The 18,329-nt window shown below is 40.7% G+C and overlaps 1 protein-coding gene across 4 annotated transcripts in view; it reads right to left on the bottom strand.

Annotated features, from left to right (window-relative positions):
- The window catches only part of USP10 (ubiquitin specific peptidase 10), a 66,115-nt gene extending 51,047 nt beyond the window's left edge, over positions 1 to 15,068 (bottom strand). For all 4 annotated transcript variants that reach the window (XM_044987410.1, XM_044987412.1, XM_044987411.1 and 1 more), the window contains exon 1: positions 14,924 to 15,068. In XM_044987410.1, coding sequence (XP_044843345.1) covers positions 14,924 to 14,944 — 21 coding nt within the window. In that variant the 5' untranslated portion in view covers positions 14,945 to 15,068. The remainder of the gene's footprint in view (positions 1 to 14,923) is intronic.
- Between the last annotated feature and the right edge of the window lie 3,261 nt (positions 15,069 to 18,329).

The raw sequence follows: 18,329 nt of genomic DNA, 5'->3' as shown, positions 1-18,329 counted from the left end.
AATTGGGCATTCTAAATTCATGGAAATTTCTAACCTTAGTTTCTGTGCCTCAGTTCCTCATCTGCAAAATTGACATAATGCCACTCTCTCATCTCACCAGGGTGTTTAGAAAATAAATTGTTTGACAAGTACTTAGAAACTATAATGTTGAGGACCATAAAAAAAGGCCCATGAGGCAATTAATGTCTCCAGAGCAGGGTTTGAATAGTGTACAGTGAATAAGTCATGGAGCCATACACTGAACAATACGGATAAAACAAAATATTGCATAGACTGCTCATTAAGTGAACACCATCGAATCTCTGCTTTGAACAAGGAAGCAGTTCCGTGGGGAAAAAAATAGTAGATGACCATGTAATTAAACACTACCATAATGTATATGCACCCTGGGGCAAATACAGGTTGCAAAGGCAATTTTTAAAATCCCAATTTTAACAAAATGCATCTTTCTTTTTAAAAATAAGACTATTTAAAATTAAATTTGATATTATGACAGTCTATGTTGAGGTCTAACATTACTATAACCTATTCATATAATTTAAATTAAATACAAACATTCAAACTGTATCTGTTTGCTCTGCTGAAGTTTTAAAGAAAGTTAAACCACTAAATTGGTGGAAGTCACTGGCAAAGCACCTAGAACCAGAGTTTGTGGAAGTGCTAAACCAACTTTAGATTACAGTAGCCTGCTCTGCAGGTACAGAGGGATAATTTTCCTCATTTCAGTTTATTCAACTAGTTCAGTTCAACAACTAGTTCACTCAAAACTGAGAAACCAACTGGAAGTTGAAAAAGCAGGAAAGCTTGTTTTCCTTCTTCCTATTCATCCTATGAATAAAAATAAGGTATGAGAAGATGAGATCTACCAATTCTAAAATCCTGAAGGATGTGGTGACCAGAAACATCAGTCCAATTCAGTCATTACACATAATACTTCTTTTATTTAAGTGCGTTAGTTGGTTTTAAATGCAAACATGTTTTGATAAACTTGTTTTTCTCTTATGTACCTAGCACTTTCAAGGTAGTTTTATTTAACTAATAAAAAACTTTAAAATGGCTTAAATAATCTAATAAACTTCTCATCTTATGGTCAGTGCAGTATCTATCTACTGTACATTTACTAATGTGCACTTACAAATGCTTTGTCTAATTTTAAATGGCCCAAATTATGGGGGTTTTATTACTTCCCTTGGGAGAAAATTCCATAGTCTAATAGCAGATCTGGGATTCTTTCTTCCCTAAACATGTAATGAATGCCTATTTGTTAAACACTGAAAGTCCCATAAACCTAGACAAAACTTTTTGGTCTCTACCATCCCGGACAAGCATGGAGCCCACAGAGTTCTGGGCTATCATCATAAATGTTGAAATACAGGACACACAATTCTCCTGTGTTTGTAGACCATCAGGAAGTATTTCAACAATTTGGGCTATGAGGATTTCTTCTAGGACAGTTTGCTTAGGGACACAGTGAAAAACAATTCAAGGTTGTTGGTGGCATTCTGGCACAGCTGCAAACAGTGAAGCACCACTTCTGGGTCCGAGAAATGAGCACTGACTCGTTGGAACACACCATAATGCATGTTTAGGATGACAAGACATAGGTGCATAAATTCCGAATGTGAAAGGCCAAATGCCTGAATCAGTGCCCCGAGCTCGCCCCAACCCTTCAGCACAGAGACACCTTAATAAGAGCTACATTGAAAGTGGAGAAGTGAGTGACAATCACACTCTGGAAGCCTGAAACATCAAATTGCTACCAGTCAGTGGGAAATAATATTGGAGTTGGAAAATTCACTGTGGGGTCCATTGTCATGTGAGTAGTTAGCAGGAGACGATTAACATGGCTATGCAGAATTGTGACTCTCAGCAATGTGCAAAAAGAACAGGAGTACTTGTGGCACCTTAGAGACTAACAAATTTATTTGAGCATAAGCTTTCATGGGCTACAGCCCACTTTTTTGGATGCATAGAATGGAACATATAGTGAGGAGATATCTATACACAGAAAGCATGAAAAGGTGGGAGTTGTCTTATCAATTCTGAGAGGCCAATTAAGTAAGAAAGAAAAAAACTTTTGCAGTGATAATCAAGATCGCCCAGTACAGACAGTTTGATAAGAAGAGTGAGAATACTTACAAGGGGAGATAGATTCAATGTTTGTAATTGCTCAGCCATTCCCAGTCCCTATTTAAGCCTAAATTGATTGTATCTAGTTTGCATATCAATTCCAGCTCAGCAGTTTCTCCTTGGAGTCTGTTTTTGAAGCTTTTCTGTTGCAAAATTGCCACCCGCAGATCTGTCATTGAATGACCAGACAGGTTAAAGTGTTCTCCTACTGGTTTTTGAGTGTTATGATTCCTGATGTCAGATTTGACAGTGGATGGATGTGAGCAATGGGGTTTCCAAACAATGGTAAGGCAACCGATAGAATCAGAATATCAGGGTTGGAAGGGACCACAGGAGGTCATCTAGTCCAACCCCCTGCTCAAAGCAGGACCAATCCCCAACTAAATCATCCCAGCCAGGGCTTTGTCAAGTCTGACCTTAAAAACCTCTAAGGAAGGAGATTCCACCACCTCCCTAGGTAATCCATTCCAGTACTTCACCACCGCCCTAGTGAAAACTTTTTTCCTAATATCCAACCTAAACCTCCCCCACTGCAACTTGAGACCATTACTCCTTGTTCTGTCATCTGCTACCACTGAGAACAGATCCATAGAATCATAGATTATTAGGGTTGGAAGGGACCTCAGGAGATCCATCTAGTCCAATCCCCTGCTCAAAGCAGGACCAATCCCCAAATCCCTAAATGGCCCCCTCAAGGATTGAACTTACAACCCTGGGTTTAGCAGGCCAATGCTCAAACCACTGAGCTATCCCTCCATCTTCTTTGGAACCCCCTTTCAGGTAGTTGAAAGCAGGTATCAAATCCCCCCTCATTCTTCTCTTCTGCAGACTAAATAATCCCAGTTCCCTCAGCCTCTCCTCATAAATCATGTGCTCCAGCCCCCATAATCATTTTTATTGCCCTCCGCTGGACTCTTTCCAATTTTTCCACATCCTTCTTGTAGTGTGAGACCCAAAACTGGACACAGTACTCCAGATGAGGCCTCACCAATGCCAAACAGAGGCAGGCTTCAAGCAGGGACACACTTCCCAACCATCAGATTACCACTGGCAATAATCAAATGCCAATAGTGACTCTGGGGGACCCAGCCAACCCCTCTCTCATGAAGCCCTACACTGGTCATCTCGAGAGTACCAAGGAAAGATTCATTTATTAGCTCAGCAGGTGCCGAATGACTGTTCAATGTGCTTTTGGTAAACTAAAGAACCGCTAGCAGTGTTTACTCACTAGACTGGATCTCAGGGAGAAAAATAGACCAGTGGTTATAGCTAGATGTTGCCTCCTGAATAATGTGTGTGAGGCAAAGGAGGGAACACTGCCACTAAGGTGAAAATGGAGAAGCTGTCTGTGAACTTGGAACAGCCAGACACAAGGGGCATTACAAGAGCTCAACATGGAGCTATGCAGTTGAGGGAGGCTTTGGAAGAGCATTTTAATGATCAGTCACAGTAATGTTCTATGCTGGAGTGTTTTCTGAACCTGGAGCTCTGAGTGCTGCTAAGAATTCTGGGGTGCTTGCTGTACATTTACAAAACATTGCTTGGTGTTTTCCTGAAGCTATGAATTCTGTGGTGCTGTTTCCTTTGACCACTGCTATGCATTCTGTAATATTTGTTGTGAACTAATAAGATAATTTGATTCTCCAAAAATAGAACTTTATAGAGTGGGGAAAAGTGCAGAAAAAAATCAACGTGCAAAAAAAAAAAAAAGCCAACACAGCCAATGTTATACAAGTTTTTAACATAACTGAACATACTGAAAATTTAAAATTAGAGAAAAAGTGGGCACGTGTTCATCAGACTACACAAAGGTAGTCCATTGTGGCTACACGTGCACCAGTTGTGGTTCTCACAGGTCAGCGTATGTGAAGCTGTGGCTTTCCTTCATGTCCTCCGGAGAGGAGTGGTAGGGGTAAGAATGCACCCCATGATCCCATATGTTAAGTTGAGTGGTTGTGGAGCAGCAAGCATGGAGTACTCCAAGAACAGCAGAGGGTGGAGAGTCAAGAATTTTTGGACCTGCAGGCCAAGCAAGGTCTGCAGCAGTTGAGTCTGCTGCCTTAGAAGCCCCATTATGTCCTGGTGCATCTCGCTCTCCTTGTCTTGCTGGGACTCCTAGGTCTTTTTCCTGTCCTGTCTTTCTCCATGCTGTCAGACATACTGGCCCTCCAAGTCCTTAGTTTACAGTTCGATGCAGCACTGGCTTTCAGAGTCTCAAAAGAACACGTCCTCCCTAGTCCTCTTCTTTCTCATCCTCAGGGACAGGTATTCTGCAGGCATAGAGGGGGCACCCCTCAAGGCAGCCATGCCAGAAGCTGCTGATAAAAACAGACATACGTACCATTGGATTTACAGTCACAAGGGAAAGGGGAAAGTTTCAAAACTCCTTTCCCTTATTTCCATAAACAATTTTAATCAGAAATGCTTATTGACACTTCAGTTTTGGAGCAACTCAACACAGCACTGCTCTCCAGCTCCAGCCATGATGAGTATGTCTCCCAACAGCAAGGGGAAGGATTTTCTATTACATGAAGCTATAAAAATTTGGTCCCTATTGCATGGGTATGAGTATAGGGCAATGGCACTGAATACTGGTACTGTTTTTCATAGGTGGTGGTGATTTTAGCTGATCTCCCACTCCCGAGGGTGACAAAGGCACATAGAACACAGCCGCTACTGGCATCCCAAAGCTGCCAGCCAAACACTGCAGAGTGGTGTGGGAAACTTTCCTACTGAGAAGGAAGAAATAAGGTAGACATTCCTAGTAATCTTTGGGGAAAAAATGCAAAACATCTACATGAAAGTTTAATCAAGATCTCTCAAGAGATAAAGAATATCTCTATGTACATAACCAGCTTCACATTCCCCTAGCCCTAACTCACTCAAAAGGGAAATGAAAAACAGATGCCACCTCTGCTTCTGTTTGTGGTTCCTCTACCTCTTCTTGTAGAAGTAAAAGAACTTGATGGATGGGCACCATCTTTACATTTAAATACTACAAGGAAAAATGCATGCACAGAATTACCAGAGTTCCTTTCCCTTTCATCAGGCTCATTTGCACCTGCCTGGCAGGACTGGCTAATCTGTGGAGGAGTCGCAAATAGGTCTTGGCTTGTTGCATGGCTGGAGTCCCCCAACACATCTTCTCCCACCTCAGCCCTGGCTGTTAATGGCAGGAGTCTCTGTCTCAGGGTCTTCCAACATATCCACAGTGCTCTGCAGGGTGCGACTGGGGTCTCTGCCAAGTATGACATGCAGTTCCTTATAGAAGTGGCAGGCCTGCAGCACAGCACAAGAGCTACGTGGAATCGTGAGAAAACTCCTTTGCCTTCACACAACATTGCTGCTGATCCCTGTCATACCCCTTTGCCTGCATTCCCTGTACAACCTGCTTGTAGATGTCAATGTTTCTATGGCTGGGCTGTAGCTGTGCTTGGCACAGCCTCTTTTCCTCACAGTTCCAGGAGCGTAGACACGGCCTGAGTACATGGCTGGGCAGTTGCACGCAAAAAGGTGAGCTGCTAGGTGTGCTCAGCAAGGAGAGCAATCATGAAAAAGCATTTCAAGAACACACAAGGAACTTAAAGAGGGAGCAATTTCCAGTCTCTAGCCCCTGGGCAGCTGAGTTTAAAAATGTGATCAGAATGATCACTATCACAGGGAATGGGGCATGGTGGGACATCTGCTGGAGGACAGGTAGGGGTCGACAGGTTATGCAGCATCTATACTTTCACTGTGTCAACCTCAGTAGGTTGACCATGGCTCTATGCCATTCAGGAAGGTGGTTTTACTTGCTGTAAAAGGCCTCTTACATCGGCCAGAGAAATTTGAGCGTAGACACATGCACAAATAGACTGACACAAAGTGACTTATGTCTACCTAACACTGTAGTGCAGAAGGCCTAACTATTTTGTAACTTTTTGGCATATTAAACTCTTCCTTTGTTTTTCTTATAGCAATTTATTTGTCCTGAGATCTTTCTAGTCCCTTTTGCACATTCCAATAAGAATATAAGAGTGGAGAAGACTAGATTTTGGAAATGTGAGACAACTCAGATTATCATCCTCATCAAGTTTAACTTCTTTTCCTTTCCTCTGAAACTAAATGAACTTACTATGATGGTGAACTCTAAAATGCTATTAGTGGTAAAATAGCCACAATGCTCCAAAACCATAAAATCAGATTTCTGGAGATTTTAATCTTACTATTGTGAAGTCAGCATAGTCCTCACTTAGCCATAATACATACATTAATGGAATACAGTACTGGTGTGTGACTAGTGTTTTCTCCTATGGTTTCAAATCCACTTTAAAAAAAAACTCCTAGTAAAATCTGCAGATATTTCATAAGCAGCAGTACAAGAATCACTCACATTGTTACTTACACAACACTAGTTCAAGTAGTTGGAGGATACTAACTAAACCAGTGGTTCTCAAACTATTGTACTGGTGACTCCTTTCACATAGCAAGCCTCTGAGTGCGACACCCCCCCCCCCCATATAAATTAAAAACAATTGTTTATATATTTAACACTGTTATAAATGCTGGAGGAAAAGCAGGGTTTGGTGTGGAGGCGGAGAGCTCACAACCCTCTATGTAATAACCTTGCGATCCCCTGAGGGGTCCCAACCCCCAGTTTGAGAACCCCTGAACTAAACTAACAAGGCTTCAGTGAATAAGAATTTTTTTTCTGATTTCATGCTTGCCAACAATCAGTATGTCTCACTTTTGATTGCTCCTGAAGTATATGGGATGTGTCAAACCTTGTGCTTAAACTGATTTTAGAAGAGTTATTTTCTGGCCTTCAAGAGATGAGAAAATGCCTACAATTAATATACAACCTAACATTTTAAACAGTGGCTATCATGCAAAAAGTCATTATGAAGCACTGTCAAACAATGTACAAAGCATGGTGTGCAAAGTCTTGCTTAAACACTTGTGGCTCCAAACTGTTGCTGCAACTTGTGCAATAAATTGATCACACTGAAGTCTTCCCGGACAATCAAGATACTCCCAAGCTGTGGTCTGTGGAGCACTTGCTGGTGGCCCACAGAAAGCCAAGTGACATATACTGCTGGCTCTTTTTCCAGCTGTTAAACTGGCACAAGATACAGCTTCAAATGTGATATACTTTCCTAATAATACTTCTCCATGTCGGCAACTGTTGTAGTAGCCACCAGATATTATGCCATCATGAGCCAAAGGGGATGTCATCCACAGAAATATAAAGGAACAGGAGACCGATGAAACTATCTCTGTATTGAAATGTGGGCCACACAAGCAAAGAGGTCAGTCTGACAACCTCAGCTCTGATCACAAACTGTTGTCCCTGGTCACACTTGGGTTGGAAGAGATAGGCAAGGCCAAGCTGGCTGACTGGAAGGTTGGAGAGTGTGTTGTCGGCACCACGTAATCCATTCTGATTGCTAGTCCACTCAGAGGTGATGAAAAATAAAACCTCAGTGTGCTTTAAATTGTACTTGTGCACTGTTTAAGAAAGATATAGAACATGAAAAAAGTAAGAATAGGCACTGTGACAGCTATAGCCCAAAGAAGACTTTTGATGGAAACTACATGAAGTGAAAACCAACTGAAAGAATACTTTCAGAATAACTTAATTAGCACTCTCCACTACACTGCTTTCATGGCTGATATCAGTAACAATCCTGTGGAACTTTTATTCTGCAGCTAAAGTCAGACCCCAGCAATGACAATAATAACCCTTTATGGCCTCTATATAATAACCACAAGTACTAATCATGATAACATGTTCATTATCTTTACCCTACTAACAAAGCAAACTTGGGGGAGTAGGCTCTTAGCAACATTAAGGTATCTCAGGTTGGTAAGCTCTTCTTTTGGAGGTGCCTTAGATAGGCAGCTCCCTAGCAAAGTTGGATTATTAAGTAGCAGAGGTGACCACCATAATCCAATTTTGTTTGTGAATAGAACACAAACTTGCCAAGAAAGAGAATGGGAGTTGGGTGACTAAGCAAATTTTACTCTTACAGTTTTACTTTTTATATTTTGAAACTGGACTATTCCTCTCCACTCTTGCATGGTTTTATTATGTACTTTATTTTGTTGTTGCTGTTGCTTTTAATCCCAAAAAGTTGTCAGTAAAATTAGTTCTTCCCTACTAAAACACAAATATAAAAATATGTTTAAATGATCATGTAAATAATTAATATTTATTTTCTGTCTTAAGCGCTATTCCTCAAGGGTGGATGGGCACAACTAATTTAAATGATCTATAACTTTCATTTGATTTTCAATACACCTTACATTAGGATTTTACTTCAATGAATAGTAATAGATCACACACCAGAAATTCAAAAAGCAATGCGTTACATTTTTTTGGAGGAGACAAGGCGTGAGAGGGAGTGACGATTTCCATTCTACTGGGGCATCATTTCTCACTTTCTTTTACTACCAGTCCAATTAGACACCACTACTAGAGGCAGCATGGTCCTGTGGACAGGGCACTGGATGGGGACTCAAAGAGATCCAGATTCTATCCCCAATTCAGCCATTAACCTGCTATACTACAAGTCACTTTACCACTATATGCCTTTGTTTCCGCCCTCCCTTTGTCCAGCTCATCTATTCAGATCGTAATTTTTTTAAGTTGGGCACTGTCTTTTACTAGGCTACAGTGCCTATTTTAGTTGAAGCCTATAAGAGCTACTATAAAACAAATATCATTAGGCAGGCAGCTGAAACAAATCCAGCCTCCATCTTAAAATTAAGCAATTCATTTTTCCTCCCTCTCTTCACTCCACCCCATGCCCTTTCTGGAATAATCTGGCACTTTTACACCATGCAGAAATTTACAAACACCTCACTTCCCTTTGTTTGCATTCTGCTCCCATTACCTCCTGCCTCGCAAGACTGGAAGGGAGGCTGGCTCTGAAACTGTTCCCCTATTCCAGACCTGTACTGGACCACGCAATTGGTCAAAAAACAATTGAGGGCAGAAGAAAAATGTGCTTGTGTAGCAAGAATTCAATCCTGCAGTACAGGATCTATGCCTCAGGGGCAAAAGAAAATGTGGTGGCTTTAAAAACAAAAGTGTAAGTTTCTGGTGACCACATACTGAATTAGAAGCCTTGAATAAGTTTGTATTAGTATTTTGTTAAACTGTTAAAAATAAAAGCATGATGTGGATAAGCAATCTTTAAGTTTCACAATATGTAAAGATCAATGCTCTGCCTATGGCAGAACAGTAAAATACACATCATGGTAACAATGGACTTTTTTCAATAGATATTGCTTTGGATTGAAAATTGTTTCTCTGCAGACATCAAAACAACCACCAGGAGTTATCAACACCATGATTTTCACCACAAATAAGTTCTGTTTTTCTGTGTGTGAAGGATGTACAGCTTTTTTTACTTCTAATATGGATTTTAATAATGCTGGTAAATCCATGACAAATATGTAGCTTTCAATGGGAAAAGAACTGAGAGTTAAGAGGAGATGCCCTGACTTTGTGAAATTACTGCAGTAAATTGTAAGTGATGTATGAAATGAAAAATCCTTTCCACTGCACTCAGGGAATACAGATCACACTGCACTGTTACTGTGGTTCTAGGATATTTAGCCCAGTTCCAACAAAACAATACCCTAAAAAGCATCTACCATGCACACTATTATTGGAGGGAAATCAATCTTTTAATACGTTTTTTAAAATGTTTCCCCACACATTATCTGTAGGGGAAGCTTGGAAACTATAATTTTTTATACCAAGAGCTTTCCTATAACATTCTTCTCCTCCCTCTTTTTGAAGACCTCCAGATCCTCTTCCCCACTTTAAAAGAATTTAAACATTAAATAAACTTTTGGTACTTTTCCCCCCTTATCCAAAGTGATAATGTTGCCCTAGCTTCATGATGTGCTGTACACGAAGATCACAACAATCCATTCAAATGAATTACCCAAATATTCAAACTAGTGGCAGCAGACAGAGGTGCACAGGTAACAAGATACAACAGTGAACTGCAGACTGGCAATCCTTTTAAAAAGTTTATTATCTGAATTCCAAAATAGTTGGGCCAATCCCCACTTATCAAAATAAATGATAGCTACAGAATAGAAAACTATTATTGATTCCCAGTTAATTTATATGCACTGTTAAAATTTAATTATGACAATGATTCCACAACCTCCTTAGATTATAAACTATATGGAACAAAACACGTCTTATGTTTCATTTACAAAGCCCATGTAAATTTACATCACTGCTTACATGATTAATAACTACAACCAGTGTCACTTTCACGGAATGTTAAACATTTATTTCAATTTCTCCTACATTACAAAATAAAAATCCACAGTAGGCTCTGGGCATCCTTGACAATCTCTTAAAAATGCATTCCTGAAAACACAATACACAACAGTATAAACAGAATTTTAATAAGCCCCTCCAAGACAATCTTACCCATCTCCATATAAGCAAGGGAGAAAAAGAGAGGCCTTCCAGCATGCTCCAAAGGTTAACAAACTTGGGCTATTTCAAGCCCCAGAGAAGTAGAGAACTCCGGAATACAATGGTGTTCTTAGGATCAGATGCAAATAAACTAGGTATTAAGACTGCTGAATCTAATAATCAAACACACACTGCTGTGCTTCATTTGCGCAATAACTCTTAACTAATTTTAACAAACAAGTCTATAGAGTTAAACTTTGAACACATTAACAATAACTTTGATTTGTACAAAGTTATATCTTTTAAGTAATCTAAACCAGTATAATCCTATTATACTATTTAGACAAAATGGGGGGGGGGGGAAGGTTCTACCCCTTCTCTCCTTCCTTCGCCCACCCCAGAAAACACTGACCCATCACTGGTAATATCACCCAAAAGGTCTGTACAGTCCTATTCACTAAAATAGGAAACTAATAATTACACAGAACAGAAATAGGGATTTCTAATCCTAATTTAAAATGTATCAAATATGCCATGAGGTTTTTCTACTATGAAGTACCTTTGTTCTGTACAATGTTCCTTAATCCTAAATTGTATGTTAAATGGTCACAAATAAAGCACTTCCACTAAGAAGAAAAACTGCAGTTCTAGCATGTGTAATTCTTTGTAAATGAACATCTACATTGCTGAAATGGCATTAAAGTGACAAATGACTATAATCCAATGGCCCAAGGCCAGCAAGTTCTATTACAAACAGATTTGTCTGTTTTGTATGACACAGCATGCTGCACATGTATCACAACAAATAGAAACTGAACAGCATACTTTATCTATATGCAAAAGCATCACTTTCTCCTCTCTTCAACTGTAAAACTACTTTTAATCGTTACATGAAAGGAGGTAGCAGTGTGTCTAAGCAACAAACAGGCTCCCTAAACTGACACTACAAAAATCATTAAATAAGCAAACTGCAGTAGCAATTCTAAAAAAAGGTCTCTGAACCAGTACTGTAGTCTAGAATTTTTTTTGGAAGGGGGGCCAAGCAGACTGAAAAAGTTACAAATTTTCCTTCTAGGTACTTGTGTGGCACTAAATTAATCTTGTCAAAGAACAAATAAGCAAGAAATGATTCATCCCACTTTTGTATCCCTTTCCCCATTTAATTTGTTTTCACAAGGTTTATGCATGAAGTTTGTCATATAACTAATTCCACCTAAAAGATAAAAGAAAATAAACAGATAGGAACTGTTCTTAGCATTCATGACTAGCACTGTGTATTAATACTTCCAATAAAGAAACTTCTAACATTTGCTGAAGAATGAAAATGGTTTTATTTTAAGAGTCGGATTTTTTTAAGCTTTCTTAATGTAATATAGTTTCAAACACAGCTAATATTAAAACAAAGCTTAATACCTGTAATGGGACTCAAGCAGTGATGCAACAGGTTTATTTCAAGTTCTGTCTTTGAAGAGAGGAAAAAAAACCTAACAGATTTTAAATGTGCTCAGAAGTACACACCCATAAGTATAGTAGAGTGATAGGAGTGTTTAAGTGTCTGATTAAAATGATTATGAAACAGCTTCATTAAATAAAAAGCCAAAAGTGAAGAGTATATTTGAATTATATTGGAATATTCTGAAATGCATTTTGTACAGCACGTTGTCAAAACTGTCATTTCAAGATACTCCTTTCAAAATGTCACGTACTATCACTTCAACAGAAATAAAAATACAGTAAACATGGAATTAAAGCCCACTGTATTCACTTTCTCCACTCCATTAACGTTAAACTCTCTGGATGATATTGCTCTAGTGAAAACAGACTACATGTTTCATGGATCCCAAAACAGTCATAGAGAAGCAGAATAACTTTTCCTTGGAGACAAATGTTTCTCAATCAAGATAAATAAATTTAGTTCATAGTCACATGGAAAAATAAATGCTTTATACCTTTACTGGGTCTCTTCATAGAATATCAGGGTTGGAAGGGACCTCAGGAGGTCATCTAGTCCAACCCACCTGCTCAAAGCAAGACCAATCCCCAGACAGATTTTTGCCCCCAGCCCTAAATGGCCCCCTCAAGGATTGAACTCACAACCCTGGGTTTAGCAGGCCAATGCTCAAACCACTGATGGCATGCACATAATGTGTTAATAAATTAGCAATGTGGTATAGTCTCATACTAATAGACAAGTCATGAAAACATACTCTCACTCCATTTCACTCTAATATTCTCATCTTAAATTTAAAAAAAAAAATTTAAAAAATCACATCTACATCTAAAATTGCATTTCCACACACAAAAATACACACCACAAGTATGTAAAGAACTTTTTTCTCTTCAGGTTCCCCTTTTGGGAACTGCAGTCCTGAGGATGCATTAATAGATTTCTTTTCTCCCAAATAATATTCTCTTCCTACTTTAGCATTTAAAGCATGCCTTCCTACAATACTATCAATCACTGGCACCTACAGTGATGCCAGAAGAAAAACAATATGCAGAACTGGATTATAACAGCACATAGTCTCGTTTTTTTTAAATTTTTGCTTAAATCTCTGACCATCTTCAGGAATAATGTGAGTGATAGTGAATAAACAAATATCAGCACATGACAATTGTAAAGTGCCAAGATTATTGATTTAAAAAAAAAATCTGCAAGTTCATTTTCTGAAGGATACACAAACTTCAGTCCTGATCCTGTAAAGACTTACATACTTCACTTTATCTACAGAATAGTCGCACTAACAGTAGTACTACCCAGTTAGTTAAATGGCCTTGAAGATACTGTGAAAAGTGTACATTAGAAAAAGAGCAAAGCTGCATGTATAATCCTCTTTAACTGCTACAACATAAATGTAAGTTATCAGTTGTGTGCTTTTTCGTTGCAGAAAAAAGATACTTAATGAACTAAGCATCAATACAAAAAATGTCTGTCATTCTCCATCAAGAAAGTCTGAATATCTGTCTTTTGCACTACATCTGGATAATAATCACACAAAATACTGCTTATTTTACTCACTTGGGGATGGGATAGAAGGGAGTCCAAAAAACTTCAAAGCTTAACTTTGAGTTTCTCTCACTTTTCATTATGGTAGGTGTTGTATTCTGTCTGTTCAAGATCATATACTGATCACTTGAGAAACAAAACCACATTAATTCCCATAGACTGCTTACAGTGGAAGTTAAAGGCAAGAAACTCTGTAACCATTATGTTTTATTATAAACATTAAAACCAAGTAAACAGGCCACACAAACTAACTGCCTCCAGCACTCAAGTGTCAACAAAAACAGCTCTCTCAAAAATCAACCCTGACAAGTACACCTCAGTAGTTTTGATCAAGTATACTCTTGGTTTAAAAAAAACAGCCATCACCATTAATGCACTACTTTTACTATATATAAACACTTTGACGAATGACTTTCAGAAAAATATGCTACACAACTAATGCATTATCACGTTGCTCTAGACACTCTCATTTTCTGAAAATATTTTTTTCAACTAGTAAAACAGCATATTATTATTATTTGTATTATGCCTAATCTGATCAAGCATAAAACTTTGTTTTTTAAAATACATATCTGCCAATGCAGCATATTTATTCCCCACTACTTTGATTGGGAACAAAACTTGCACACACAAAGAAATTGTCCCATTCAATCATTTGCTTTTTTTACATACTGGAGATTGGACCAAAGCATCAAGCCTCATGTGCTAACTTTGCTTCAAGTTCTAACTTTCATGCAAAAGCTCCTAGGAATGCAGGATTTTTATTCCATGTATAAATATCTTAGTTGGTTTATTACACACACATCTCAAATGCAGGATTTGTATTCCCTTCACTGATACCTTGGTTGGTTGATCTCACACACACACGCGCGCGGATTTTCACACACATCGCAGCGCATGTTAATCTCGTTACTCAGCCCTTTGCAGCATCATGCGCTAAGGTTTGTTTGGGAAGAGGGGGAAACCCAAATTAATCCCCAAACTCCTTATTCCCTTCCCATTACAGAACCGCTTCCCTCCCCCCGCAAAGGCTTGGAGGGAGGCGGAATCTCAACATCCCGCAAAGGACACCCAGGAGGCCGCCCCTTCCCCGCACCACCCCGCAGGGAAACCCCGGCGATTAAGGGCCAGGATCCCTTCCCCGCACCAGGGGCTGCCGGGAGGGAGGCGCTGCCGCCCCCCCGGGGGGGCTCAGGGCCCGCCGGGCCCCTGAGGAGATTCAATGAGGCTGCAGAATCACCCTGGGCCTAGTCCCGGGCAGCGTGCTTCCTCCGGGGCGGCGGGGCCCAGGAGCCCCCCAGGGCCGGGCACGGCTCCCCCGCCACCCCCCGCCCGGGGGGGCCCGCGCTGGGCAGTACCTGGGCGCTGTTTAAGGCCATGGCGCCCCCGCTTCAATGGGGAGCTGGGCGTCCGCTCGGCTCCTCACGCTGCTGCCCCCGCCGCCGCCATCTTCTCTCTCGCGCACACACACCACCGGGCGGGCAGGCGGCCACCAGGGCGCCTGCGCGCAGCTCGCCCCGCCGGCAGGGGGAAGGGCTCTGCGCCTGCGCGCAGCCCGGGAGGGGGTGAAAGGGGTGGGGCCTGCAGAGTAGCTGAGCCCGCGGGAGATGGGGGTGTGAGTGGGTGAGGGATGGAGGGGGGGAGAGATGGGGCCGGCCTGGGGGCCTAGGTGGCCATTGACTGTAAGGGATCCAGCCTGATCCGTCTCCCTCTGAGGGGGGGCGGGATGGCTACACAGAGAGTCCCCCCCCCCGGGGGTGAAACTGGGCTGCAACAAAGACAGACACACACACACACCCCCTCCATCCCAAGTGCACGTTAATGCCAACAGGGCTGATGCTCTGCCCTTTACGCTTCATACATGTCAGCAGTTGGGCTGCCCTGAGGTACAGGTGCACAGTCCCAGCTGGCCACTGGAGATCTGTCCCTCCCTGTAGTTGTCACATGTTCCACCGCGGGGAGACTTCTGCTTGGGTCAGGCTGACGCAGCCTTCTGCAAGGTTGCTGGCAGTGGCAAGATGTTTGTGGGTCTTAAGTTCTAGCCCAGGTCCCAGGAAGTGTCACCTCACGGGAGCCGCCTTTCATTCAGTTGTATCACCCAGGTGATGGGAGCTGTTTGCCCAGTTGGAAAAACTCAGAAAGATGATGTTTCTATTAACCACAAACTACCAATGTAGACAAGCCATTTATGCACGGTATAAAATCAGTTCCTCGGTGAAAGCAATATATCTTCAATGTGTTAATAAAGAACACACACAATGTGTGTTCATAATGGCAGTACAAAAGGTTGCCTCCAAGAAATTTAAGTCTTTATACTTTGGTATGTGACCGTTACAACCACTGCTGCAACCTACCAATGTTTTTAGCTTTGACTTTACTGGTCAGACAGTTCATGTCTAAAGCTTCCCCACCCCAAATACACATGTCTTTTAAAATGTTTCAGAAAGAGTTACATCATCTACTTTACTTCTCAATGTTTTCCATGCTGGGACCCTCCGCTAATTTAGTAACATGGGACAGGCAGAGTGGTCACAACCTCCACTATTGCCAACACTTCAGTTTTATTGAAAATCTTTTGCTTAAATTCCCAGCTCATAAAGTCATGTTATTACTTGAGAATCTCAGCTTTATTAACAAAATAAAAAGAAAGGTAAGTTTCTAAACTTCATGTCACAGTGAAAAGTTTGAAAATATGGGACCCTAAAGCCTCAAACATCAGAAATGAAATGAAAACAACTCAAAATTTGTATTTGACAAAAATCTCAAATATTTAGGACAATTTCATGATGTCAAGGGAGCTGATTCATGCTTTTTGAATGCCTGAGGTTGGCAATACTTCAACCTCCAGGTTGAGAATCCACAGTATACTTCACTAATTAGTCCATCAGTGTGATATGTTTATTTTGCTCTATATTTGTTCTTTTTAAAAAAAAATCTTACTGTACCCTACAAAGGCACAGCTGGAGTTAGAGTCTGATGGTCAAAAAAACCCTATGAATGTCTTGCTCTGATCAAACCTATGATTGTTTTTCAGAGAAAAGGCAATAATTTTTTTGAGGGGGGGTTGAGGGGAGGCCTAAGAAAAATATAAGGGGGTGTAGTGAAAGGAAAGGAGACATTCATGTTGGTCTTTTCTTCTTCCTACAGATTATTAATTTTGAGTGAGCTCACCCAATTCTCTTCCAGCTGAAATTAAAAAAAAAAATCCCAATCAAAAATAAATCTGCCCTTTTTTACCTGAATAGAAGTCTGTATCAAGCATGGAAATATCTGACTCTTAGGAAGGTTTGTGATTTTGCTTTAAGCTAAAGCTTTTTTTTAAGGAGGTCACTGCAAATAAAAAGTGTTCCTCATCCACTCTGCTTTTGGTAACAAGGTTTACCCCAATCTATTTAAGGTGAAGTTGCACTCAAGGCATTTGCTAACATATTGGCATTTGCAATGCTAGGAAATCTCACAGCTTAATTTCTTAGGCCATGTCTACACTAGCAAACACACAGCGACACAGCTGTACTGATGCAGCTGTGCCGTTGTAAGATCACTTGTGTAGCCGCTCTATGCCAACAAAAGAGAGCTCTCCTGTCGACATAATAAAACCACCTAAACAAGCGGCAGTAGCTATGTCGGCAGGAGAAGCTCTCCCGCCAACATAGCACTGTGCACATGAGTGCTAATGCTGGCAAAACTTGGTTGCTCATAGGGGTGTTTTTTCACAACATAAGTGGCAGTGTAGACATGGCCTTACTAAATAATTGTTCTGGGGTGTTTTTTCTGTCACACACCCTGTCTCCACCACTCCCTCTCTTGTTTCTGGGAAGCGTAGTTCTTCTTTCCCAAACTGAGAGAAGCAGAAGTATTAAAATCTTAACAAAATAGCTGTCATTGTTTTGGGCATTACATATGATAAAATAAAACACCAATGGGTGTTTAGTTTACAAAGAGAATTATGGACTACAACCCACAGGAAACTCATCTAGTTGAAGGCAGGATTCACTTCAGCATAGAGTACTGCCCCTGATAAACTGCTAGTATTTGTTAAGAAAAGGCTGAGTGTATAGTGTTCTACAGTAGGGTGCCACCCACATGAACTTTGAATAATGAATTAAAAGCAGTTGTTGATGGGAGAAAATTGGGGTGTGGCTAAAAAAAAGGTGATGCAAGATGCAAAGGAGTCAGAACTGAACTCTGGCCTTTAAAACATTGTAGTAAGCTGATTTCGTGGGAAAGAGTGGGATATTTATAACAAAAGTAATGTTTGTAACTAGAGACACTCCTGCAGTGTTCTAGATGTGTGCAGTTCAAAACCTTGTGAAACCATAGTCAGAGGTTAAATCTTACAGCAAGAATATAGAAGATTACTTTGATTGACACCAATTCCTGGTAGGCTAATGGAGACCAAGTCTAACCATTCACTAATTCAGGATGCCCATGTTGGGTGGGATCCACAAAGGTACTTCAATGTTGCAACACTGAACCTCACAGACCCTACCTTTTAGGCACCTAGAACATCATAGGAACAACATAGAGATCCACAATACCAAATTAGGTGCCTAGGCTCCCTATACAATGAACAGGGATAGGGGAGAAATGGGTGCTTAAGAATGCAGTCCACAAAAAGCCAGTGTGCTGGGCACAGAGTCACCTAAAGGGCCTTGGAGATGCCAGCCAGAGGGTGTGTGCTAAGCTTCACCCCTCTCTCTGAGATAAGTGTAGATCTGCCCTTAGGCACCTAAGACAATCAAATGTACGTCGCTCAGGAGTATG

This window comes from Mauremys mutica, chromosome 14 (genome assembly GCF_020497125.1).
Source record: "Mauremys mutica isolate MM-2020 ecotype Southern chromosome 14, ASM2049712v1, whole genome shotgun sequence".
Taxonomy (NCBI): Eukaryota; Metazoa; Chordata; order Testudines; family Geoemydidae; genus Mauremys; species Mauremys mutica.
The sequence above is the reverse complement of the archived record's forward strand: the minus strand, read 5'-3'. Positions and strand labels throughout refer to the sequence as shown.